The following is a 22482-nucleotide window of genomic DNA, read 5'->3' as shown; positions in this document are numbered from 1 at the left end:
TTAGGTTAGGGGGCGCTGCCAGCCCTTTGGGGTTTGCTTTAACTTCTTGTGTTTGAAAAAAAACAAACAACAAAAACCCGAGTTGGAAAGAGCTTTGGAGCCAGCCAGACTTGGCTTTAAGTCCTTGTCCTGCCCTCGACTGTGGGACCCGGGAGGAGGTCTCTAAGCCCTGACGCCGGTGGCCTCACGGGCCGGTCCTCGGCTACTGCCTCTCAGCATGGAAGCACGCTTCAGTACGTGCTTGCTGATAACAGAACCTCATTCACCATTTCTCCTTTCGGGTGAGCATGACGTGAAGCTTTCTCAGCAGAGGGTGCGGGAGGAAGAGGCTTGTCCTCTTCAGCACTGGCGGGGGGCCGGGGAGGTGGCTGTGTGGTTAGCCGGTAGGGCCTGCCCCAGCTACAGGGCCCAGAACACGGTCCAGCGGCGGCCTTGTAGCCTTGGCCTAGCGACAGCCGTCCTACCGTCCTCGCGGATACCGCAGCCCTGCGCGGCCAGCCCGCCCTGAGGGCTTCCTGCCTGCCCCGACGTCCAGACTCCCTCCACGAGCCCCCACGTGGCCCATACACAGGGCTGGCGTTCCCTCTGAACTACCCCTACCATGTGTAGCCCACCTACTCGGAAGGCCTCTGCCACTGCCGGTCCCCGACCGCCACTGCACACCTGGGCACCGTGTGCCGATTGCTGACTCCCTGCCTACCCACAGAAGGGCGGTGTATGGCTCGCCCAGCAATGCCGCATCAGCTCTGGCCTGGCCAAACCTGCAGACATCTCTGCTACCTGGTGGCCTCATTACACCTTCCGCAACTACATCTGTGCCCCTTGCAAGTGGTCCCTCCTTGGTACTCTCCCTCCCATAGAGCACCTTAGGCTTTCCCGCTATCTTGCAGCTACTCTTCTATTGCAGTTAACAATCCTCTATGCTCAACTTCCCTTATTTAACCTGATGTGTGGTTTCTGTTTCCTGATTGGACCCAGGCTATTGACCTCATCAGTAAAGAAGAGATGCTAGCATCAGTATTTCAGATTTATTTTACCAATCAAATGAGAAAGCCAACGTAAAGCCCAAAGAGCAGAGCTCTGCTCATTCGAGTTGCTCTGTTTTCTGCCTTAGCCACTACTGTCTTCTCACAGAACAAGGGAAACGAATGTCAGTGAGTTCCAGGCACTTGACAGGATAGTGCTGACAGGCGTGTGGTTAGCCTTAGAGGAAGAGACCGAGGGTCAGAGAGGCTAAAGAGGTTACATGGGGTCATGAATGCAATATGGGATTAAGCTGAAGCCCAGGCGGCCAGTCCTGAGTCCACACACCACGCTGGGTTTCCGACGAGAGCCCTAAACTCTCCTCCTCCTCACCTGAATAAGGACAATTTTCCTACATAACAAAACCACCTGAGTCTCACCACTCACTCCGTGATGAGAATAGCTGAGCAGCAGGAGAATCGTTTGCTGGAGTTCTTTCATAATGACTTAACTAAGAGATCTCCCCCTGAAAGAAAGGTCTGACTCATTTGAAAGGTGTGAGCCTGTGGTTTCCCTTTCTCTGAGTTGGCCTCTGAGGAGGCTGCCCTTGGAACCGATGCTGGGAGCCTCAGCAAGTATGCACTGGGCTGTGAAAGGCTCTGCTTTGAGAACGTCCCATTGGTTACAATCACATTTTACGGAGTTTCACATCAGCAGTGAACCAATTTGTATGGCTGCTTGCTTGGACCTAACTTCCAAAAGGCCAGCAGTCTTCTATGTTCACTGATGCTTCTCCAGTCCTTAGAACAGCTTGGTATATAGTAGGTGCTCAGTAAATACTCGAGTGGATGAATTCTACACGGTCAAGGATTCGCCATATTTCTTCATGTGTGGAGCTTCACTAGGCTATTTTAAAGTAGGATTTTATTTTAAAGTAGGATTTTATTTTAAAAGGTAGAGGGGGAGGAATCAGTCTACCTTCGTAGGAAGAGGACTCTCCTGTAAATCAAGGCATGATACACCATGGTTGTGATATATCCCAATGACCAAACCACCCTAATCAAAGCTTACTTCTCCTGTGTTTCATCCTCTCCAGGTGTATCAGCCTAAACTCTGATAACGCTAGTTAGCAATAATGGGTGGGTGACGTCCCAAGTAGTAACATAGTGGCATTTTGACTGGAGCCCTCTGGAAAAAATTGTCCAGTACCTGGCAGAGAATTCTACACATGGCAGCTCGTCCTTAAATGTCGGGCACTGATGTTGTGATGATGACAAGATCTTAAAGGGCTGACATAGGTAGTGGAAGCTAAGGCAGGGAGGAAGGCTCAGGAGAGGGTCCTGGTGTTTTTGATCAGATAATCTCCCTTCACCTCTCAAATCATGACCAGGAAGCTACCCATGCTTTCTATGCTTTTAATAGTTCAGTAGATTTGTGCTATAGCTCAAAAAAAAAAAAAACCCAACAAAACCAAATTAGCAAACGAAAAGAACATTCTGTACACGTTATAGATGTTCAGGTATAGAGGGGAAACCATGAACACATTAAAGTCCTGGACACTTAAAAAACAAAAACAAAACCAAAAAAACAACTTATTTACCAGAAATTTCTTTTCCCTCTTCCATTTTCATATGATGGAAAAAAATATAGAGAGTTCCTTTTAGAGACACAGGATGTGAACCAGCAGTGCCTCTGCTTATGGCTAGAAGTCTCTTAAGAGAGAGTTGTCCCCAAGACAGAAGCAGATGAAAACTCAAACCCTTTCAAATTTAGAGGTTTAATGGGTGAAGTTGGGTAGATCTGACTCGTGCGTGGTGTTCATTCATTTTACTGATTCCTTCAACAAGTGTTTATGGAGCCCCTGCTAGGTGCCAACCACTGTACCGGGCCTTAAACAGCCTAGAATGGGAGTTCCCTGCAGATGGGCATTTTGCCTGTATTGTATCCCATCACCTGGGATACTTTCTAGCACGTTGGAGGTATTCAATAAATATTTGAATTGATGAATGGTCCTAGCACTCACGGAATTTATAGCACAGGAAACTAAATTTCTTATTCAGCACTTTTCTGCCAACCAAATGAGTTAAATGAACATCAGGGTACCTTTCAGGAGAAAAGGAGAGGTGAATCACTGGCTGCAGGCAGCCTTGGGGAGTATGGAAAACAGGAGTGGTACGCTGTTGTCCTGTTTCCTACTGGCGGTGTGGAAAGGGATTGACTGATTCTCACATGTAATTTGTGGGAATAAGCATGAGGACCCTGGAGCTACGTGTATTTCAGCTCTACGTTGTCGTGCGCTGGGGGAGAGCCCCTCTTTAAGCCCAGTCATCGATTCCCGCACAGTTGAGCAGGGCTGCTTCAAAGCAGGAGTCTTGGGGGCAAAGAAGGAGGTGCTTGCCCCGAATCAGCGATTCCCTTCTCCTTGGCTGGGCATAATTCTGATATGTTTACAAATAATCAATGAGCTAAAAGTTTCAAGAGGCGAGAATTTAGACTGAGTTCACTTCTCTGAACAATATCCAATGTCGCAGGACAGTCAGATAGTACCATGATGGGTTCACTCCTCGAAAAGTGAGATTTATTCTGTCCTCCCCGCCTTCCTCACTTGCTCTTTCCCTGTCTGTATATCTCTTCCCCAAAACCCAAGAAGTCCTGAACCCCCTACTTCTTGTGGATATGGTTTGCCTGCCACAGAGCATCTGTCTTAAAGTGGGTGAGGCACTTCAAGATTTTATAACCTTCCTGGGGCAGAAATGATTGGCAGTGCTGAAGGCCAATCATAACTCCATTACTTCATTAGAGGTGGGTTCAAAAGACGTGCCTCTTTAGTCATTACCCAGCAAGCTGGCCTACTCGGGAGACAAAGATTGCTCATTGCTACTTTACAAGCACTGCATATTTTGTTATGATTTTGTGAAATTTCCTTCTGCAAAGATTCACAAGCTCTTGTGACTTGATCAAAAAAGTTAACATGTAATTTAACATGTAATTCCATCTTTTTTTCCTGCGAGATGGGAAAAAAAATCATTACACGATTGTCAGTAGGCCTTTTGCTTTTAACGGGGAATTTGACCAAGGACCCCCTGGAACATACAGTTGCTTAAACTTTTCTTCAGGACGTCTCTAATAGCTAGAGTTTGGGGATTAATGTTTAGATCTCAATCATTCCTTCTCTTATTGTCTGAGATTATAGTCATCAAGGATTAACACTCTTGGGACGGCAGTTATGCCCTATTGTGGGATCTCCCAGGAACAATTCTACTAATATCGCTTTTCATCTTCTAGGTGCAAATTCAGGAAACAGCCAGGGAGCAAATCTCTCTCAGCCGAATGCCAGCTTTCTCAGAGCCTACCGGGGAGGAGTCTGCATTTACTATGACCACAATAGATTCCTTCTCCAATTTAGGAGGGGTTGACACGAAAAATGCATCGGCCCAACACCTGGAGGTAGAAAGGTGTACCCAAGGCTCACGGCACGAAGAAAACCAAGATGGAGAAGACAGCACACCTGGCTGTCCCAGGGCAGACCTAGGGTGTGAGCTGAGCATCCCAGAAGCCAATAGTGAAAATATGCCCCCCTGTGAGCCGTCGGCACGTCTCCCCCAGGAGAACAGCGCTGACCCCGGGGAGCCCCGAGCTCCCTCTCTTGCTTCCCCTGAACTTGTACATACCGTCCCCACCTTGGAAACTGCGTGTGCTGGGCCAAGAGACAGAGTGACAGCGTGTGTCCTAGGCCGTCCTGAAGCAGGTGACCAAGAAGCAAGTGATACTGTGAGCTCTCCTGTTGGAGCCCCAGCTGGTAAATATTTGCCTCAAGAAATTTGCTCCGTGGACTTCACGCTGGCAGGTCAAAGCAAAGTATCTGATTTGTGTTCTTCTGATGACAAGGCACTGGATGTTCTTTCTCAAACACAAGGTTCTGAGCCTCCACAGTCTACATACGGAAGCAGCAGTGAGAGAACCTCTGCCGTGTTCCCTCTTTTTATCAGTACTCTCACCTGGAACATTTCACAGAAAGCCAGTAAAGGTGCCGCCGGGGAAAATGTCTCCAAGGTGGAGGGTTCCACCTCCACGTTGGCCTCCATGGTAAAGGCTGGTCAGGAGAGGCTGAGCCCCAGTCACTCAGGTGGGCTCGAGGAAAGACAGCCTCTGTCTTCTGAGAATGACTCTTTGGAATGGTCTAAAGAAGGTGGTGACGAGAGCTCTAGCTCCGGTGCCCCGGTCACTGCAGACACACCAGCCAGTCATGGTTCAACAGCGAAGTTTCCTCAGGAGAAGCCAACAACGTTAATTGCTAATCTTGAGTGTTTTGAGGTGACCGGGGACACATCCACTGTTACCATTGCCACCAAAGGCCACCCACCCAAATACCTCCCTGTTTCAGTTGCTGGGAACAGCCATGTAGGTGGCCCTGACGAGAGCTCACCTCGGGCACCAGATGACAATATTTCTCAACTTCCTTCCAATGCACAGTTGGGTCATATTTTAAACGGTTCTACAGCTGAATCTTCCAAAGGGCTAGCGTGCGTGGCTCCCAGTGGACCAGGAACCCACGTCCACGTTCCTCAGCTCCCAGAGGGAGAGGATTTCTGTAGCAATTCCCCTCTTCAGATTGATAACCAGTCTGGAAAGAAGAGCCAGACCGTTCACAGAGCAGACACTAGGAGCCTTGAAGAGAATTTCCAAGAAAAAGGAAGTAAAACAACACAGAGGGTCCAGCAGGGTTCCCTTGACGAAAATTTCCAAGAGAGCTTGCCCACGACATCTGCTGTACAAGGGGAAATAAACCTGGCGCTCTCGGACCACTCATCGGCCAACTCCAGGGAGGGACGAGAACAGAGCTCGGGCCTGAGGACTCGTGTGCCCCTGGGGGCTGAATCTGCAATGGAAGATGATAGTCAGGCTCTGAGTAATGTTCCGTCTCTCTCTAATACCCTTCCGGGGGAGTCTAAAGAGAGCAGTCCAGGATATTGGGAAGCAGGTAAAGAGCTGAAGATTATAACTCTAGAGGCTTCCATTTCAGAAACCTGGCCACCAAGACAACTGACAGATTCTAAGTGCAAGGAGTCAGAACCTAGTCTCATCCCTGGTAGGCTCTGGGCTGTATCTGACGTTCTAAAGGCTGATGCTGCCGTGCCTGAACTGGACCCCTCTGAGACAGCATCAGCCTGTAGTCCTCAGGCAGAGTCTGGCTCAGCAACTGCTAATAACAGAGAAATCCGTAAAGGTGAAGACCTAGCTGGCCACGCAAACTGGAGTTGTCTTTCCTCCCAGTGTTTGAGCCAACCCAGACTCCTGGAGTCCTCTGTGGACCCTGTAGATGAAAAAGAATTATGTGTCACAGACTTGCTATCAGAGGCTTCCAGAACTGGAAGGAAGGAAAATGTTAACAGTGTAAGTCAAAACCAAGAGGAAAGCCAACTCAAGATGGATCGCCCTGCCTTCTTTAAACAGTTCCTGACCTGCCCTAAAGTCTTAGAGTCCTCTGTAGATCCCACTGATGAAACAAGTGTGGAGTGGGCCAGGGTGGAAACACCAGAGCCTTCTGAATCCACACTGGGGGCCATCAGCGTGGAGAGCAAATTGAATGATGGAAACTTGGGCCAGAGAGTAGAAGTCCAACCATCCATCTTGCAAGTTCCGTGCCCCCGGCAAAGTGGGGAAGCCGTTCCAAGTGAAAACAGCATCAGCCGAGACCAAGGGCACAGTGGGGGAGAGGGGGCAAGACAAAGTCAACATGACGAAGCAAAGGGGGACGTACAGTCTGCCATTTTGCCTGTCCCGGGTCCTGTCAAAGGTGGGGAAACGATTCCAAGGGGACGCGGCAGAAGCCAAATACAAGAAGGCAGTGAGAGGCGCTTAGCGGAGTCTGAACAAAGTAGAAATAACAGAGCAGAATTAGTTTCCCCCACTTTACCTCTTTCTAGCGGTCTTGCAAGAATGACTCCCGCCTCTGGCGTTGATACTCACAGCTCCACAAGTCAAAGTCATGACCTCCCTGAGAATGATTTAGTGGAGCCCAGAAACCATCAGTGTGCGTTTTCTGACTCAAAGGAAGGGGGAGCTATTGAGAGTGAGTGTGGGAAACATGTGCCCCCTTCTAGTGCGCTCACTTGGGGGCCTTTTACTTCATCTCTTGAAGGAAGCATCACAGGCTTTTCAAGAAGCCACAAAATTGAGGAACATAAAATAGAGGAGCCCCCAGTTGGGGAAACCAAACCCACAAGCACATCTGGCTCCCCGGCAGCAACACTCATGTCCAGAGAATGTGCATCAGAGAAAGTTCCTAAGATGCTGCAGGACCCCTGCCAGCAGGGCTCCACCCTTGGCCGTGGGAAAATGTCAAGGGAGGAGAAGGTGGGCCCTGTGGTGGCCCAAGCTGGCTGCCTCCCCAGGGCCCCTCCAGCAGTGACTGGGTCAGAGGAGGTCAAGGGGAAGCAAGAAACCCCAGGGAGTGGACACGTAGCTGAGGCAGTAAAGAAGAAAATTCTGTCCAGGGTGGCCACCCTGAGGCTGAGACTGGAAGAGAAAGAAAACGCCAGAAAGAACTCAGTCTTTCTTAAAAGGAGTCCTAAACTCGAAACATCGGTATCACGCACAGATGAGAAAAAAGACTCCAAAAGGCCACCTTGCAAAAGCGAAGGGACAGGTGAGGCTGTGTTGCTTCCTATCATTGTTAAAGTTTGGGTTTGTTGCCCTGATGTCAAGTTCGTGTGTCCTCCTGAGCCCTTGCAGTTAAGGTGCATGTCCACTGGGGAGGCCTCGGGTGCTACGGCTGTGACCAGTGGGCTGGCATGTAGGCCCTTGGGTCTCAAACTTGAGCGGCCTCAGGATCCCCTAGAGGGCTTGTTAAGACAGGTTGCTGGACCCAACCCCAGAGTTCCTGATTCCGGAGAAAGTGCGTTTCTAACGAGTTCTTGGGTGATGTGCTGGGAGGACCACTGATATAGGCTGCCTTGTAGGTATGCTTAACCGAGGGGGCGTGATTACTACGCCTTCTGTTTAATTATCCTTCAAAAATTTTTTTTAAAGAAACAGAAGCATTAATCAGTGTAGCTAATTAGTGTAATTAAATAGACCACATGCTAAACAGGATTTACAGAAAAACATTTAGGTACAGTCCAGCAGTCTCCTTTTAATCATTTTTTTTTTTTCATTAGAAGTGGCTGATTGGGTGTTGGGTTTTCTTCCAAATTTGAGTGTAAAGTTTCTCTCCTACTTGCCCTCCCCTTTGAGCCGGGAGTCCCCCCGGGTCTCTGTTCCAGGTTTCAGACCACTTGAGGCTCAGAGCCCCGGTAACTGCAGTCAATTCTGCTTCGCCTGGAGAACCGAGTCAATGCCAAATTCCATCCCATCACCCAGATTTCAGCCTCTTCTTCCTGAGCTCTTTCCCTTCCCATGAAACCTGGCAGAAGTCAGAAGAGATTGCAGCCAGGTAACGTGCCTGCCCGAGCTGTAGCAGAACGCTGCGGCCCTCCCTAACCCCGGGGGAGAGACTTTTCCTCTTACCTGAGTGCTTACTGTGTTCCCAGACCTCAGCAAACGGGCCCACAGCCCTTGCTGCTGAAAAGATCAAACACAAAACTGCATTCCGAGTTTTAAAACATATTTAGAGAGAATGAAAGCATGTTTTCAAGAGATCTCAAGTGGTTTCAGCCCAGAGGAAAAAAATCTTATTTGGACTTCTTGTCTGTTTCCGTGGGAGAAAGGACCATCCAGGTGCTGTTGGAGGATTTGATCCCCGGAGCTGCCCAGCCTCCCCAGGCATGCAGGGCTGCAACCACAGGGTGCACAGCCTTCTGGGGGTGGGATGGGTAGGAGTTAGGAGTGTGTGTATGTGTTGGGATGTTAGGGATGCCTTGGATAACTCTGAAAGAAATAGAACAAACTTGAGTACACTTTTTTTCCACATTCAGAGCTTAGTACAACCAAAGCTTTATAGTCACAGAGGACTTCTCTATCCTTTACCCTCAACACTTGGCCAGAATATACACAGCAGATAAACCTAGCTTCCCTCTCGAGCCTCATTTTAGCTCCCTCTTTTTTTCCCCCCCTCCATCCCACCCAGACAGGTGTCCTTTCCCAAAGCCCTGAGGCCTCCTGACCAAGCCAGCTTCCTATCCTAGACCCTCATTTAGTTCTGCCCATTTTATGCCTTTCCCTGAATTCCCCTCCCCCAATTTTGTCTTCAGAACTTACAACGGGGTGAGGACAGGGTTGGCAGCCTTAGGAACACTTAGGTATCAGCAAATCACCCAGGAAGGGCCCTTGAGGAAATATGTCCCAGGTGGGGCAGTGGGCTTGGTCAAGACTCTGGAGCGAGAGCTTGACACCGTGGGCCAGAGCACCTAGCTCCGGCAGCTAGGTAGGGCCAGATGAAGTGAAATGAGTTTTGCCGTCAGTAAGGACTTGGTATATTTAATCTTTCTCCCATAGTATTGTTAGTACCCTGAGCTACTCTCTAATGCAAGACTTTGTTACCCAAGCGCCCCATTATTACTTCCTGGGAAGAAAATAAGCTTTTAAATACGCGCTGTTATCCAAGCCAAGTCTGTTGCCAAGAGATGGGAGGCACATTTAACACATTAACGATCTCACAGTAGTGGAATCTGAGGCAGCAGAGCAAACAAAGCATCGGTATTGATGACTCTTGGCTTGGCTGTGGATTCTATAACATTTTGTTACCAAAGCTGTGTAATTATGAAACTCAGTGTGAAATAGACCGACACCACGTTTCCAGTAACCTCTACCTGCCAAATTATTCTGACCACCTGGCTGTGTTAGCCATCCTCCTCTTGTCTAGGCTGCCGCCCAGTGGCTGCCCTGAGTAATTACACATTTACCTGGCGTGCCACCCTCTCGTCCCTGATTTAAAAAGAGCTCAGCCTAACCCCTGGGAATTGTGTATTGCTCCTCTTTCATTCAAGTAGACAGTTCTCTTTCGCTAATGAAATTGATATCCTAATGGATTGCAGTGATGTCCGATATCTTTCTGCAAAGATAAGTGTGATCAAGGGGAAAGATGGATGAGTATTCTTCAGCAAATGACTTATTGCCGTTGCCTTTTACACCTGGGGGCTTAGCCACGTTACTTGGCTAGTCCAGAGTTTATTCTCCTTCCTAACCCCCAGCTTTAATTTTGACGTGGATCATCTGGTAGTCATCTAAAAGCATCTTTATTTGGCCCAGATCCTATAGACTCGGTATCTACAACCCCCATCCCTCCCATCTTTTTTTTAAAGTTTCAAGTTCTGTTTCACTTTGTGCATTGCAGACCTCACTCAGGAATTTTAAGTAGTGAAAAGTGGGAGTTTTCTATTACTGACTTGTTCATTTTCTATCTGTTTAGGAAGGTGCCATCTCCCCTCAGACACCAGATTTCCTCATCCACCAAATGGAGGGTAATAATTATTATCCCTGTCTCTTGGGACTGTAGTGAGAATTAAATGTGATAAAATGGGAAAGTCTCTTGCCCACCCGAAAGCTCTTTGCAATTCTTATAAGAATACTGACCTACAAGTTTCTTGTTTCCAGCTCCAGTATTACTGAAAAAGATCCAGGCTGAGATGTTCCCTGACCACTCTGGAAACGTAAAATTAAGCTGCCAGTTTGCAGAGATTCATGAAGATTCTACTGTCTGGTGGATGAAAGATTCAAAGTCGATAGCCCAAGTGCAGAGAAGGTGCGATATCCCCCCACCCCCCGTTACTTTTCACAGTTGGTTGTTTATTTCACAACATGGTTCTAAAGGAAAATAGTAAATTATAGGAAGTAAAAGGAAGATTGAAGCAGAAACTCCACACCCAAAGTATCCAAGAAGAATAAGTAACAAAAGGACAGATACCTGGACAGGGAGGATGGTGAAGTGTTCTTGCCTTGCCTTGGCTACCATCACGTTTGGTGGCCTTAGGAAGGCACAAACCTTTCATTACATTTTTTAAAATCAGGGGAACCTGTCCAATCATCTTCTAGTCTGAGGTTCTGTGGTCCCAAGATTAAAGAGCTCTCTTTCATATGCCCATGCATTTTGCTGTTCTCATAAATTCCCATTAACCTAACAGAAAGCTAAGAAGGTAAATCAAAAGGAAAAAACAATCCGTGAGGTTACAGAAAAGTGGCATCTACCCAGGGTGGTAAGCTGCCATCTCTAAGATGGGAAAACCAGTTTATATCTGGGGCCATAGGTTAGAGGAGATGAAGAGGAGGAGGGGAGAGATGAGAGAGCAGCATTGCCCAGAATACCCCGTGTGGAATAAACCTTCCTAAAGAGCCTTTCCAGCAATACATAAATGCTTGCTCGAGTGAACTGGTGAATCAAGCTTCGTCTTTTGCACCTGAGGAGGTGTGACTCATTCTAGAAACAGGTCCCCTGGCTCGATGGAAACCAGCCTAACTCAAACAATTCTCAGAAGCTCCTTTCTGCCAAAGGAGGTCCTAGCTCAGCTCCCTGAGTCACGGGAGATGTTCTTAACCCACTAATCTGATCACAAATAGGCTGAAAAAGTGAGAGAAATCAGTTTTCTGTAAAATTAAATCAAATGTCTGCTTGGAACACATCTGGAAATTGTTCCAAATGCAACGATGGAAGACTTGAGGTATAGTTTCATTTCTGTAACATCACTCCAGAAAAATCTAACTGGGCTATGATTGTAATAAAGCTGCTTGGCCTAAGAGGCCATCATTACCCTGCTTGTCTTATGTAAGGCTTAAGAATTACAATGAAGAATAAATGGCTTGATTTAAAAAAAAAAAATCAAGGTGGTTCCCTAGAGCTTTATTTAAAAAAAAAAAAAAAAGTGCTAATTATTCATTTAAAGTACTTTCCGTAGCCGTCAGCCAGGAAAATGAACCAGCGTTTTTTGCTCTTGATCTAAGCTGAAAATTGGCACTTGAATCTTTCAGGTTCCTTTTCCATCTGAGGTGTCTTTAGAAAACCTAGCCTCCCTCTAGAAAGTGTGTGACCTTAGTACGCATGCCATCTGCTAATGACACGTGGCCAAGGCCTTTAAGTTCTCGGTGAGGTTGGCTTCATTCTTCTCGGTAGCACTGTCTGGCTTAGGTGCACCCATGTGCCCTCTCTGTGCCACCACTGGAGATTTGGGAGTCATAACTCCTTTGATATTAAGTCATTTATATTTCAGGTGGATTTTCAAACGTTATCAAATTTTCACCCCTAATTCCGGTTGCATGTTTCCTTTACATGTCCCTCCAAGAAATCTCTCACTGCTTTGTCAAGATATAGTTATCAAAAAGTTGATCTGCCAAACAAATGTAATAGGAACATGTAACAAAGATCTTCCTTCTCTAACTCATTAAATAATGAGTAAGATGGGAAAGCTGTATAAAGGAACATCTGAGGAATGAATTTATACAGTTAATCAGGCAAAAGAATGCTGGAATGTTTGCAAGTGGATACGAAACTTGTTAATATTCAACAGGTAATAAACCTTGGGAGTTATCTTTTGTAGGTTTCTGTCCAGGAGAAGTTATAACTGGGTGGGTTCTATTGGGTTGACCAAAAAGTTCTTTCGGGTTTTTCTGTAACATCTTACAAAGATGTTTGAAGAGTAAATAGCAAAGTCCGACAGAGGAGCATCTCCTATAACTAAATTCTCCTTGGGTGAGCCCATTAAACAGTGCCAGACAAAGGACACTCAATCATCCTTTTGCCTTTGTCCCCAAGTTTAGGATACTTTTCCTTAATAGGCTGAATTTTGGAAATTAGGTGTCAGGACACTTTCTTATGGCTAGGACAAGGTGACTGTTCTCTGAGGAAACCAAGAAGAAAGTGGTAGCCTGTGCAATGGTGGTATATGTCTTGGCTCCATGAAGATCTCAAGCTGGCACCCTTCAGTGCTACCTTGGCCGTCAGCACCTCCTTGGTAACCAGGAACCCATTCTCCACTCTGGGGAGAGAGGTGCTTGGGAGTGGCCTGGGCTTTAGAAAGGGCCATTGTCCCCATGGAGTGGATTGGCTGAAAGCTGAGCACAGATCACATCATTCCTGCCGGACAAGCAGGGAGGGAAGAGCTGGCTGCCATTAGAGGCAGGTTCTCCTTGGTTGGCCGTTGGAAGGAGGTCTCCACCCAGGCTGGAAGGCGGGCAGTGGGTGCCGGCAATCCTCACCCCTGCTCCCTGGGGCTGCTCATGGATTCTGGGGTCTTCTGAGAAGCCCCCAGTTTAGATGCCCTTTCCCTCCGGCCGATTTAGTTCTTGGCTGTGTTAACTCTGGTCACACTTGGAGCTTCTTTTGCTTGCACTTGTCTCCCCGGCTAAGCTCCACTCCTGTTTGGCCCTTTGTGCGTTTGGCCGTTCCTTCCTCTGACAGCAAAAACCTGTGTCCCTTACAGGGTAACAGGATATGAAACTGAGCTTTTCCCCTATTGATTCAAAAAGGTCCAAGACCGGGGCTTCCCTGGTGGCGCAGTGGTTGAGAGTCCGCCTGCCGATGCGGGGGACACGGGTTCGTGCCCCGGTCCGGGAAGATCCCACGTGCCGCGGAGCGGCTGGGCCCGTGAGCCACGGCCGCTGAGCCTGCGCGTCCGGAGCCTGCGCTCCGCAACGGGAGAGGCCCGCATACCGCCCCCCCCCCCAAAAAAAAGGTGCAAGACCACTTCTTTTCACTTCTCACAGCTTATATGGATATTTTCTGTTTGCCTATCTCCTCCCAGACTGGAAGACCCTCACGGGTGAAGACTGTGCCTTTTTCCCCATCACCAAATCCCCGGGTACTGGGCACACAGCAGCTGACCCCCGCTGATGGCTCGTGGCCACTCCCCAGACTAGACCCTTCAGTCAGGCGTCACGTGCCAGGTGTCACTTGCTCCGGATGCACACCCAGGAGGGCATCTTGCTCTTTTCTCTCTTTCCCAGACAAGGAAACTGAGGGTGAGAGACCAGAGCTCAGCTCAGGATTTCAATCCAGGTCTTTGTGACTCCTCAGCTACCCCTCCTAGAAGGAGGCCTCTGTGGGCCAAGACAGAAAAAGGCCTCCGAGATTCTGTGCCAAGCATCAGGATTTCTTGGCCGGAAGGAACTTGTCGCGGGACCATTCTAGTTCAGACGCCAGCCTTTCTGGCCGATCTCGACTGCCCCTTTCAGGGACACAAACGCTGTGCTGATCAACAGGCCACTAGAGGAGGATACTGCGCGCCCCCTGCCCCTCCCCCCGGTGACTCTTGGTATTTGGCAGCCTGTGCAGGAAATCTTCCCCTTGTAACTGCGCTTGTTCCTGTCCACTTTCAACCGTACACTCAGGATGTGCTTGGAGGAAGTATTAGGATTTAGTGGACTTTGTTTTAAACCACGGGTACATTCCAGAAGAGGCATGTGTAAATCGGAGGCTTGAAGTCTAGTGGAAAGCTAAACGATAACCAACACTTCTGTTGACTCTGCAAACTGAGATGAGCGGATTTTGCTGTCGGATTGTGAAACGAACCAAAACATACCCTGCACACACATGACCTTGGTGAATGTCTAACAAAATTCACCATATAGAACACAACTAGAATAATATTTGAGTATTTTTTTGGCTGCAAAGTACATTTTCTGTTTGAGACTTGGGAACAAAGATTGTGGCTTTAACTCTAATCCCAATTATCCCCGATTTGAGGGCAGGGATCACGGATCCCTTGGAGGCAGCTTATCACAGTCAAGAGGAGGGTTCCAGAGTCAGGCTACCTTGGTTTAAGTCCTGAGTCTACTCTTATCAGCTGTGTGACCTTAGGCCACTTGCTTAGTCTCAGTGTGCCTCAGTTTCCTCTTCTGTGAACTGGGGACAGTAATAGCATTTGTTAGATTGCTCCAAGGATGGCATGGAATAGACCGGAAAGTGATGAGCACGGTGCCTGGCACACACCAAGTGCTCAACCCGCGTTCGCCATGACCATCACCATTATCACCACCACGTTTTTCTGTTCAGAGCACAGTCTCGGAACTTAAGATTGGGTAGGCAGATGGATGGATGGCCTTTGCTAGGGACGCGCACCATTAGACTCTTCAGCCCATGAGTCCTTATACACAGCAAAGACCCCCTTTCTACTGTCTCTTACTGTGTCTGCGTTTGGAACTTTCAGGTTTCCTTTGAGCCCAGGACACCTGGATTAGCGACACAACTGAGGAATTCTGAGCAGAAATGTTAACGAAAGCCCCCAGCGTTCACATTTTCCATTCTTTGCTCTACTAATGGCAGTCAAACCTCCCAGGTGTTTCCGTGCATTCACATTGCATACTGAAGTGAGGATGTGAAGCAGAGACATGCTGCTCGTCTCCTACAAATAAGTTAACTCTAACAGCTGATCACGATCTCGTCCTTCAGCCAGCCCGTTGGCTGAACTCACGAGGGCAGGGAAGCGTTAGTTTCTCTCTGCTGTTAGAAGAGTGCAACTTCAGAATGATGATGCATGCCCACGTTCATGTCCCCCAATGCAGAGCAGGAGACAGCTCCACTGTGTCCTTGGCCATCCTTCAAGCCAGTCAGAAGGACCAGGGCCTCTATTCTTGCTGCGTCAAGAACAGTTACGGGAAAGTGACTACGGAATTTAACCTCACCACAGAAGGTAAACCTCAGCTTTGCCGTTTCCAGTGAAAACCACTAGCCCGTACCAGTTCAGAATGCTGATTTGTACTGAAGGCATTCTCTTCTCTGTCATCTTCCAGTTCTCAAACAACTTTCAAGTCACCCAGATGTTAAAGGTAAGCTAACCTGAGCTGGACGTCAGAGGAAATGGGTGCATCCTGAAGCATGAAATATAGGCAATGGTAGAAGCAACATTCCCATCGACTCTTTGAACCAAGTAGGAGAGAGCTCAGGAATGCCTGGGAAATGAATGACAATTCATAAGCTATTTCATCCTGATTGCAGGGCCTGTGATAAGTGCGTTAGGCTCCAGATGTCCAGAAGTGAATTATTAAAGAGATCAGACTGTGCAGTTGTTGGGACCATGTTGGCGGTGGCGGGGGGGGCACCTTTGGGGTTAGTCTTTCTCTGTGAAGCACCAGACTTGCATCCAGCCCATCTGCATGGGGTTTTTCAGCCTCTGGCACTTACACAGCATGTTTTTTCGGGTTTCCTTTTCTCCACATTCTCACCAACACTTGTTATCTCTTATCTTTGTTTTTGAATTTTATTAATTTTTTTTATATACACATCAGTGCATACACGTCAATCCCAATCTCCCAACTCATCACACACCCTCACCCCCCCGCCCCGCCCGCTTTCCCCGCTTGGTGTCCATACGTTTGTTCTCTACATCACACAGCATGTTTTGTTTCTTCAATTGTTTTACTTTTCAGTTCGACTAGCTGAGCAGATTCCCAAAGAGTCAGGTGTCTAGGAGAATAAGTCCATTCCTTTGCATCCTAGTGGAAATGGGAGATGGATTTTTGTGCTTTCCTTTGGCACTTGCGCACTCCTGGTGTAGCAACAAGCTACCAGCTGCCCTTGAACATTCAGGCTGCCTCTGGGCCCCCCACTGAGTCCATGCTGGTCATGTATTTCCTGTTGGGAAAATTATCCATCCCCAGCACACGAGCCCATCCACACCCAGTGATCTGCTGCCAAACTGTTAACAACCTGCCAGGGGGTTGGGGAGGCCCTGATTTGTACAGTTTTCCAATTTCTGTGGTGCAAATACTCTCATCATGGCCAAGTTTAAACCGCCAGTGTATACTGGATGTGCTGATTTTCTTTTAAGGCAAATAAAAACCCTGAAACCTCTGTGAAAACAAGACAGTACAGATAATCAAGATGCAGTAACGTCTAGTAATTAAAGGCGAGGAGCTGGGATCTCGACTGAGAAATGGTCTAGCAAATAATGTGGTATTTGTCCAAAACAACAGACTTAAATACCAACTCTTCACAAACCATTCAAATGCTACAGGTCTTTAGTGTGTCATGTACTTGTGTAATTTAAAATCCTTCCCTACATCCTCCCAAGAATCTAAATATGCAAAAGAATGTCCTTTCTTATATCAAAAACCAAAATGACCTTCAGAAGAAGGGTTTCTCTGTTTCCTCAGCTTCTTAGCATCACTTGGCATCCCATCCCAGATTCTTGCTCTGACCTGGTTAAGTTTGCAGAGTCTCTCAAGGCTTTACCAGTCAGGAATGAGACCCCAGTGAGGATGAGGTACTGGTCACCGCTATTGTAGCCCTGTGCCTCCCACCATTGGGTTGGGGTCTAGACCCCGAAGACATCACCTTCTGCCAGCTGCTTCTCCATGAGACCGGGGGTCCAGTTTCAATGGCTTACTGGGCTGGGGAGGCTATACCTTCCTCTGCCTTTCCGTGTACCTTCAGATGAAGAAGTTTCAAATGACTGCTTTATCACCTTTCTTATCTGGAGGAATCTCTCACTAGACATTTTATTTAAATCTCTAGAGGAGGAACATATAACATTTTACAAGTTGATCACTAACTAAAAATCTAATAAAAGCCCCAAATGAATGATTCAAATAAAGCTAGCACAACTTAATGATGGCACACGTGGCTTTCAAAGAAAAATTCTAAGATGTATTTTTCTTGCATTGTTTTATCCTGGTTAAGTAGACATTTCTGGAAATTATGGACAGGATTATTGAGGACGGTGGAGTCCATGCTTGTCATGTATTTTTTTCTTCCACACATACGCCCATCCCTATACAGTACAGCACCAACAATTCTCCTTTCTATTACTAAGCAGAGAGTCTGGAACAACTTTTGTCTTTAGTTAATTAAATGTGAATTTTAAAATACACAAACTTTTAACTTTCAAGAACAACTGAATTTTAGAAACTTTGGGACTTTTGAAGGAAAACAATGTGGTAAATATAGCTCAGATTTATTGGGCTCTGGTGAATATACATAAAACATTTCCTATATTCAGAGGTCTTGGGGGCAAAACTGTTAATCAATCATGTAACTGGAATTAAGATTTGGGTTGTATAAATAGCATTCCCTCTCCGTTTCATTACCTAATTCTAAAATTTAACTTAAACTATACTCTTCTCTATAACTTTCTCGTTCTATTACTTAGCTATTTCACAGATTTCATCCTATCTCCTTTAAAATTTATTTGGGAAAATGTCCCATTTACCTACCTGTTTTCCCGTTCCTCTGCCCCCATTCTCTCTAAACCCAAAATAGGTTAGCCTTCAGGAGCCTTCCGCTAGCCCTTGTGAAAGAGTTGCCTTGGAGCAACTCTCTGAATACTCTTTCACTGACACTTTCACCTACTTTTTCTATTTGAAAATCCCCTACCTGCCTCCTTTCTTTCTGACAATAACTAGGTCTAGACACTAATCAATACCCTTTAAGAACAGTCTGTTCCCTTATACTTTTAACTGCTCGCATTGGTCATAGACTGCCCTTAAAACATATGATTTGAAAGTATTTTTCAAAGAGAAAAATATTTTGCTAAATATTCTAACTAGAAAGGTGAAGTGGGTTTTTCACACGACCAGATAGATGATGTCTATCTCAGAAAGATGAGTTTTCATCGACTTTTGAGGAGTGGAAGGTGGTTTTTTTAAAATCGAAACAATCTTATTTCATTGAAAGCCATCTTACTTTCTTCTCTCAGCCAATCAGAAGGCTGGCTTGGTCATCTCTAGTTTAAAAATGCAACATTCTGATAGAATTGATTATCATCTGGAACACATGCAGAATCAACTCAAAGAGCTGATAGAGAACTCAGTACTTTTTACAAGTAGATCCAAAATGATTCTACCTTTTTTCAACTTCTCTTCAGAGGGAGTTCTTTTTACTTGTTTTGGTTTTTCCCACTTATTTCTTATGACTACCACAGTCATTCTTAACAGAGGCAGTATCGCCTCCAAGAGGACAAAATTGGGTCTTGGGGAGGCAAAAGAAAACTTATCCTTGTGTATGAAGCACAGATAGCCATACCAGATACACAGTACGTCTGTGGTATTAAAATTTTCTGTGGAGCAACTGGGGCGGGGGGGAAGACTAAAGAGAATCCTTGCAGAAGGCAACGATGAAAAAAAAGATTGGGAAACACTGATCAGCAGATCAATGAGCTAGCAGATCAGTCTTACAGCTGGTACTTCCTCCCTCCTACATTTCATCTGTCTTTTCAACTTGCCTTTAATCACCTCGCATGCTTCTGTTCATGCTTAATGGATCTGTCTACAGTTCTTTTCCTGGTCTTCCCAGTCCTCTTCCCCTCTCATCCGATCCCCTGGGGCCTCACCTTGGTCTTCTACATCCTCAGTGAACCATCTCCCCTTCGAGCTATGCCCCTGTTGGGAGTTAGTGTGGTTTCCCCTCCTAGATTCTGTAGGTCAACCTTGTCATTGTCCCTGTGTGGGAATGCTCGTTAGCCAAGGAGCAGGATTGGGAGATGTTTCTGTCCAACGGAAGTTGTGTTATATCTTTAGTATACGAAGAGATTGAATTCAGCCAACTCATCTTCAGAGGAGACTTCCTCAGTGACAGCTACTTCGGGGGCCGTCTGCGCGGTCAGATTGCCACGGAGGAATTGCACTTTGGGGAAGGGGTCCACCGGAAAGCCTTCCGCAGCAAAGTGATGCAGGGCCTCACACCAGTCTTCAAGCCCGGCCACGCCTGTGTGCTTAAGGTGCACAATGCCGTTGCCTACGGGACCAGAAACGATGATGAGCTCATCCAGAGGAACTACAAACTCGCCGCCCAGGTGGGTCCACCTGCCCTGAGAGTGCTGCTTGAGGTGTGAGACGGACCCATGACACCCTGAGATGAAAATCAGACTCAGAATGGATGGGGGTGTCTCCAAGAGGGTGTCTCTCTCCCTCTGGGGTATGTTTATGAAGGAGTCACTAGATTAAGGCTAAATGCTGGAGATCACATCTCAGCCACTGAATGATTTCTTGGCCTCGTGCCAGCCAGTTGGGACTAGTCTATGTCTGGGGGTGCCTCACCAGTTCCTACCTTGGCTGGGATCACTTCTAGGAATGCTTCCTAGGAAGCCCCATCAGACCCCTGGGGGTTTGGATCTACCTGGACTCAGAATGACATGGGAAGTGGGGTGTCCAAGTTACACTGGATGCCAGGATTCCCAAGGATCCTCAAGGACAGCTAAAATCAACGGTAGTTTCTGGAGTGCTTCAGTTTGTTTTAGGGAAGAGGAAGGAGGGTGGGGTATATTCAGAAGGGTTAACGTTTGTCCTGTTTCCTGCCTTCCTGAGTTAGGTTCAGTGTCCACCCATAAGCTATGAAGGGAGATTGACCCAAGTCTCTACCTAAGTTCCCTCCTATGCTACTGAGTCATGGGACCCTTGAGGCAAGAGGGGAGGGGAGGAAAACACGAGCTTCTCCCCCTGCATCACCACTCCTCCCCCACCCCCCGTCCATGCATTTCACTCTATGCCAGCGCTGGCCAAGCTTTCAGGAGAGCTGGGTCTAGCTCTTTCACAAACTAGGTGCCCTTTGAATTTTTTTTTTTAACCTATAAAACGAATAAGCTAGACTCAGATGAGTCTCTTGGGTGCTCTCAAACACTGTCCTTCCGTGGTCATCTCAGATGTGGCAATGCCGTGTGGGACTTGGTACTCATGAAGACAGCCCCTCTTCTCTGAGCATAGGATTTTGCCAATTGTACTCCTTTTTCCTCCAAATCTATCCTTCTTTGTTCTTCTCTTTCACTGAATATTCCTTCGATTTCAAGTGCCATCTGGCCCAGTCATGGAAAATCCCCCAGCATCCAGACTCCCACTTAGGAAAAGCAAACTGGATTCTGCTTTCCACTCTCTAGGGCTTTTCTAAGCCAACAATCTTGGCAAGGTGTTCATTACTTACAACTCAAGTTCCACCTTTGAAGAAGAACCTCAGGTGGGATAGCTCATGGGAAATCCAACAGTCCCCGTGCTCTATCTGACATCCTGCCCAGGGACCAATCCCCTTAGCTCAGGGGTGAACTTCAGCCATGCGGGTTCTAGAAATTTCACAGTTCAGGGACACCTAGCCCTAGAGACCATTTGACCTTCACCCGGATGGTTCCTTCAGGTCTCAGAGCTCCTCTGCAAGTGGCCAACTGTAGGCTACATTCATTGTTGCTTCTGTGCCCCCAACGAAGGGATGGGTTTGGAAATCCATTGGCTTAACCTATATTAGGAAATTTGAGCCTTACCGGGCAATGGTCTCCGAATTTCTTCTAATCACTGGGCTTTCCCATGTACTTGGGTGATCTAGGAATGCTACGTTCAAAATACCGCCAGATACTATGCCAAGATCTATGCCGCTGAAGCACAGCCTCTGGAAGGCTTTGGAGAAGTGCCAGAGTAAGTATGATTCCCTCTTGTGTCCCCCCCCTCTAATTTGTTGGGGACTTGCGGGGCACCGAGGGATGAGAGGGCGAGAAGAAACAGTAGGACACACGTCTCAACTGACGTCTGTCTGTAAGCTCTGAGAGGGCACACACAGCTGCTATCCTGCTCTTCACTGCGTCACCAGAGGCTTGCAGAAAAATACATGCTAGATATTCCAGTAGATGTATGGTTGGATGGAATAATTAAATAAATGCATATACCATGTTAAATAGAAAATGTATCTACTCTCATGGGTATTACATTGTCTAAACCATAAACAAATATAAGAGAACAGGAGTCCTGTGACGAAAATAAATATGGTGGTGTGTCAGGGAAGAATGAGCTGGGTGATCAGGAATATAGGAGCAGAGTACCCGATTCCTGAAACCCTACAGAGGTAAACTACACTGACTTTTATCCACGCATTGACTAAATATCGATTGGCACAAGCACATGTTGGGGTGTCTGGAGCTTGTATTTACTGATCTGCTTATCTGGTTGAGATCATAAATGGGTAGAGAAAGGGCTGTGCCAGTGCACGTCGGAAATTTCAGACAGACCAGTCATTTACATATGAGTAGAAACTGGGAAAGGAGAGGAAAGAAGGAAGGAACTCTTGTCTGCATTATCTCTGTTAACTCACGAAATGGGAAAAAAAAAAAACAACCCTGAGGTGGTATGTTGGGAACACCATGTATAAAGTCTAATGCTTGCTGCTCTTCTCCAAGAAATGCTTAACATACTTAGTATACAAACAATTCTCAGCAACTTCAAGAAAAATTAACATAATGCAAAGAAAACCACTTTCAATTGCTTTTCTGTTAAGTACGCTAAGACAGCAATCTGGACTGGGTTGTCGTGAGAACTCGCCCTGTTCTTGCTTCTCCAGACCCCTCTTCCTGCTCTGTCCTCTTCAGTTCCTCTTTGAGGAGGAAGAATCCGCCTGCCCGTAATCAGTCCACCAGGCGTGGAACCACAGCGCCCTCCTGCAGGGGCACACCCAAGCTTTGTCCAGTTTGACACATACACAACTTGGGGACTTTTCTAAGGAAAAGAACACAATTATGAATATCAAGATGTGTCCAGGGACTTGGAAAGGGTCTGTGCGGGTGAAGGCCAAGGGCTTAATCAGCTTCGCAGCAAATCTGCCACCGCCCTGGAGACAGATGAGGATGTTTTGGTATCCAAATACGTTTCCTTCCTTACGGTGGGAGGATTTGTGAACTCATGGAC

The 22482-nt window shown here is 47.0% G+C and overlaps 1 protein-coding gene across 1 annotated transcript in view; it reads left to right on the top strand.

The window, feature by feature from the left end:
* ALPK2 (alpha kinase 2) overlaps positions 1–22482 on the top strand; it is an 85189-nt gene that overhangs the window by 30834 nt on the left and 31873 nt on the right. The window contains exons 2-7 of the mRNA XM_055080392.1: positions 10313–10364; positions 10498–10645; positions 15394–15521; positions 15622–15657; positions 19345–19619; positions 21134–21222. Coding sequence (XP_054936367.1) covers positions 10313–10364; positions 10498–10645; positions 15394–15521; positions 15622–15657; positions 19345–19619; positions 21134–21222 — 728 coding nt within the window. The remainder of the gene's footprint in view (positions 1–10312; positions 10365–10497; positions 10646–15393; positions 15522–15621; positions 15658–19344; positions 19620–21133; positions 21223–22482) is intronic.

This window comes from Physeter macrocephalus, chromosome 19 (assembly GCF_002837175.3).
Source record: "Physeter macrocephalus isolate SW-GA chromosome 19, ASM283717v5, whole genome shotgun sequence".
Lineage (NCBI taxonomy): Eukaryota > Metazoa > Chordata > Mammalia > Artiodactyla > Physeteridae > Physeter > Physeter macrocephalus.
Note: the sequence above shows the minus strand (reverse complement) of the source record. Positions and strands in the feature narration are given on the sequence as shown.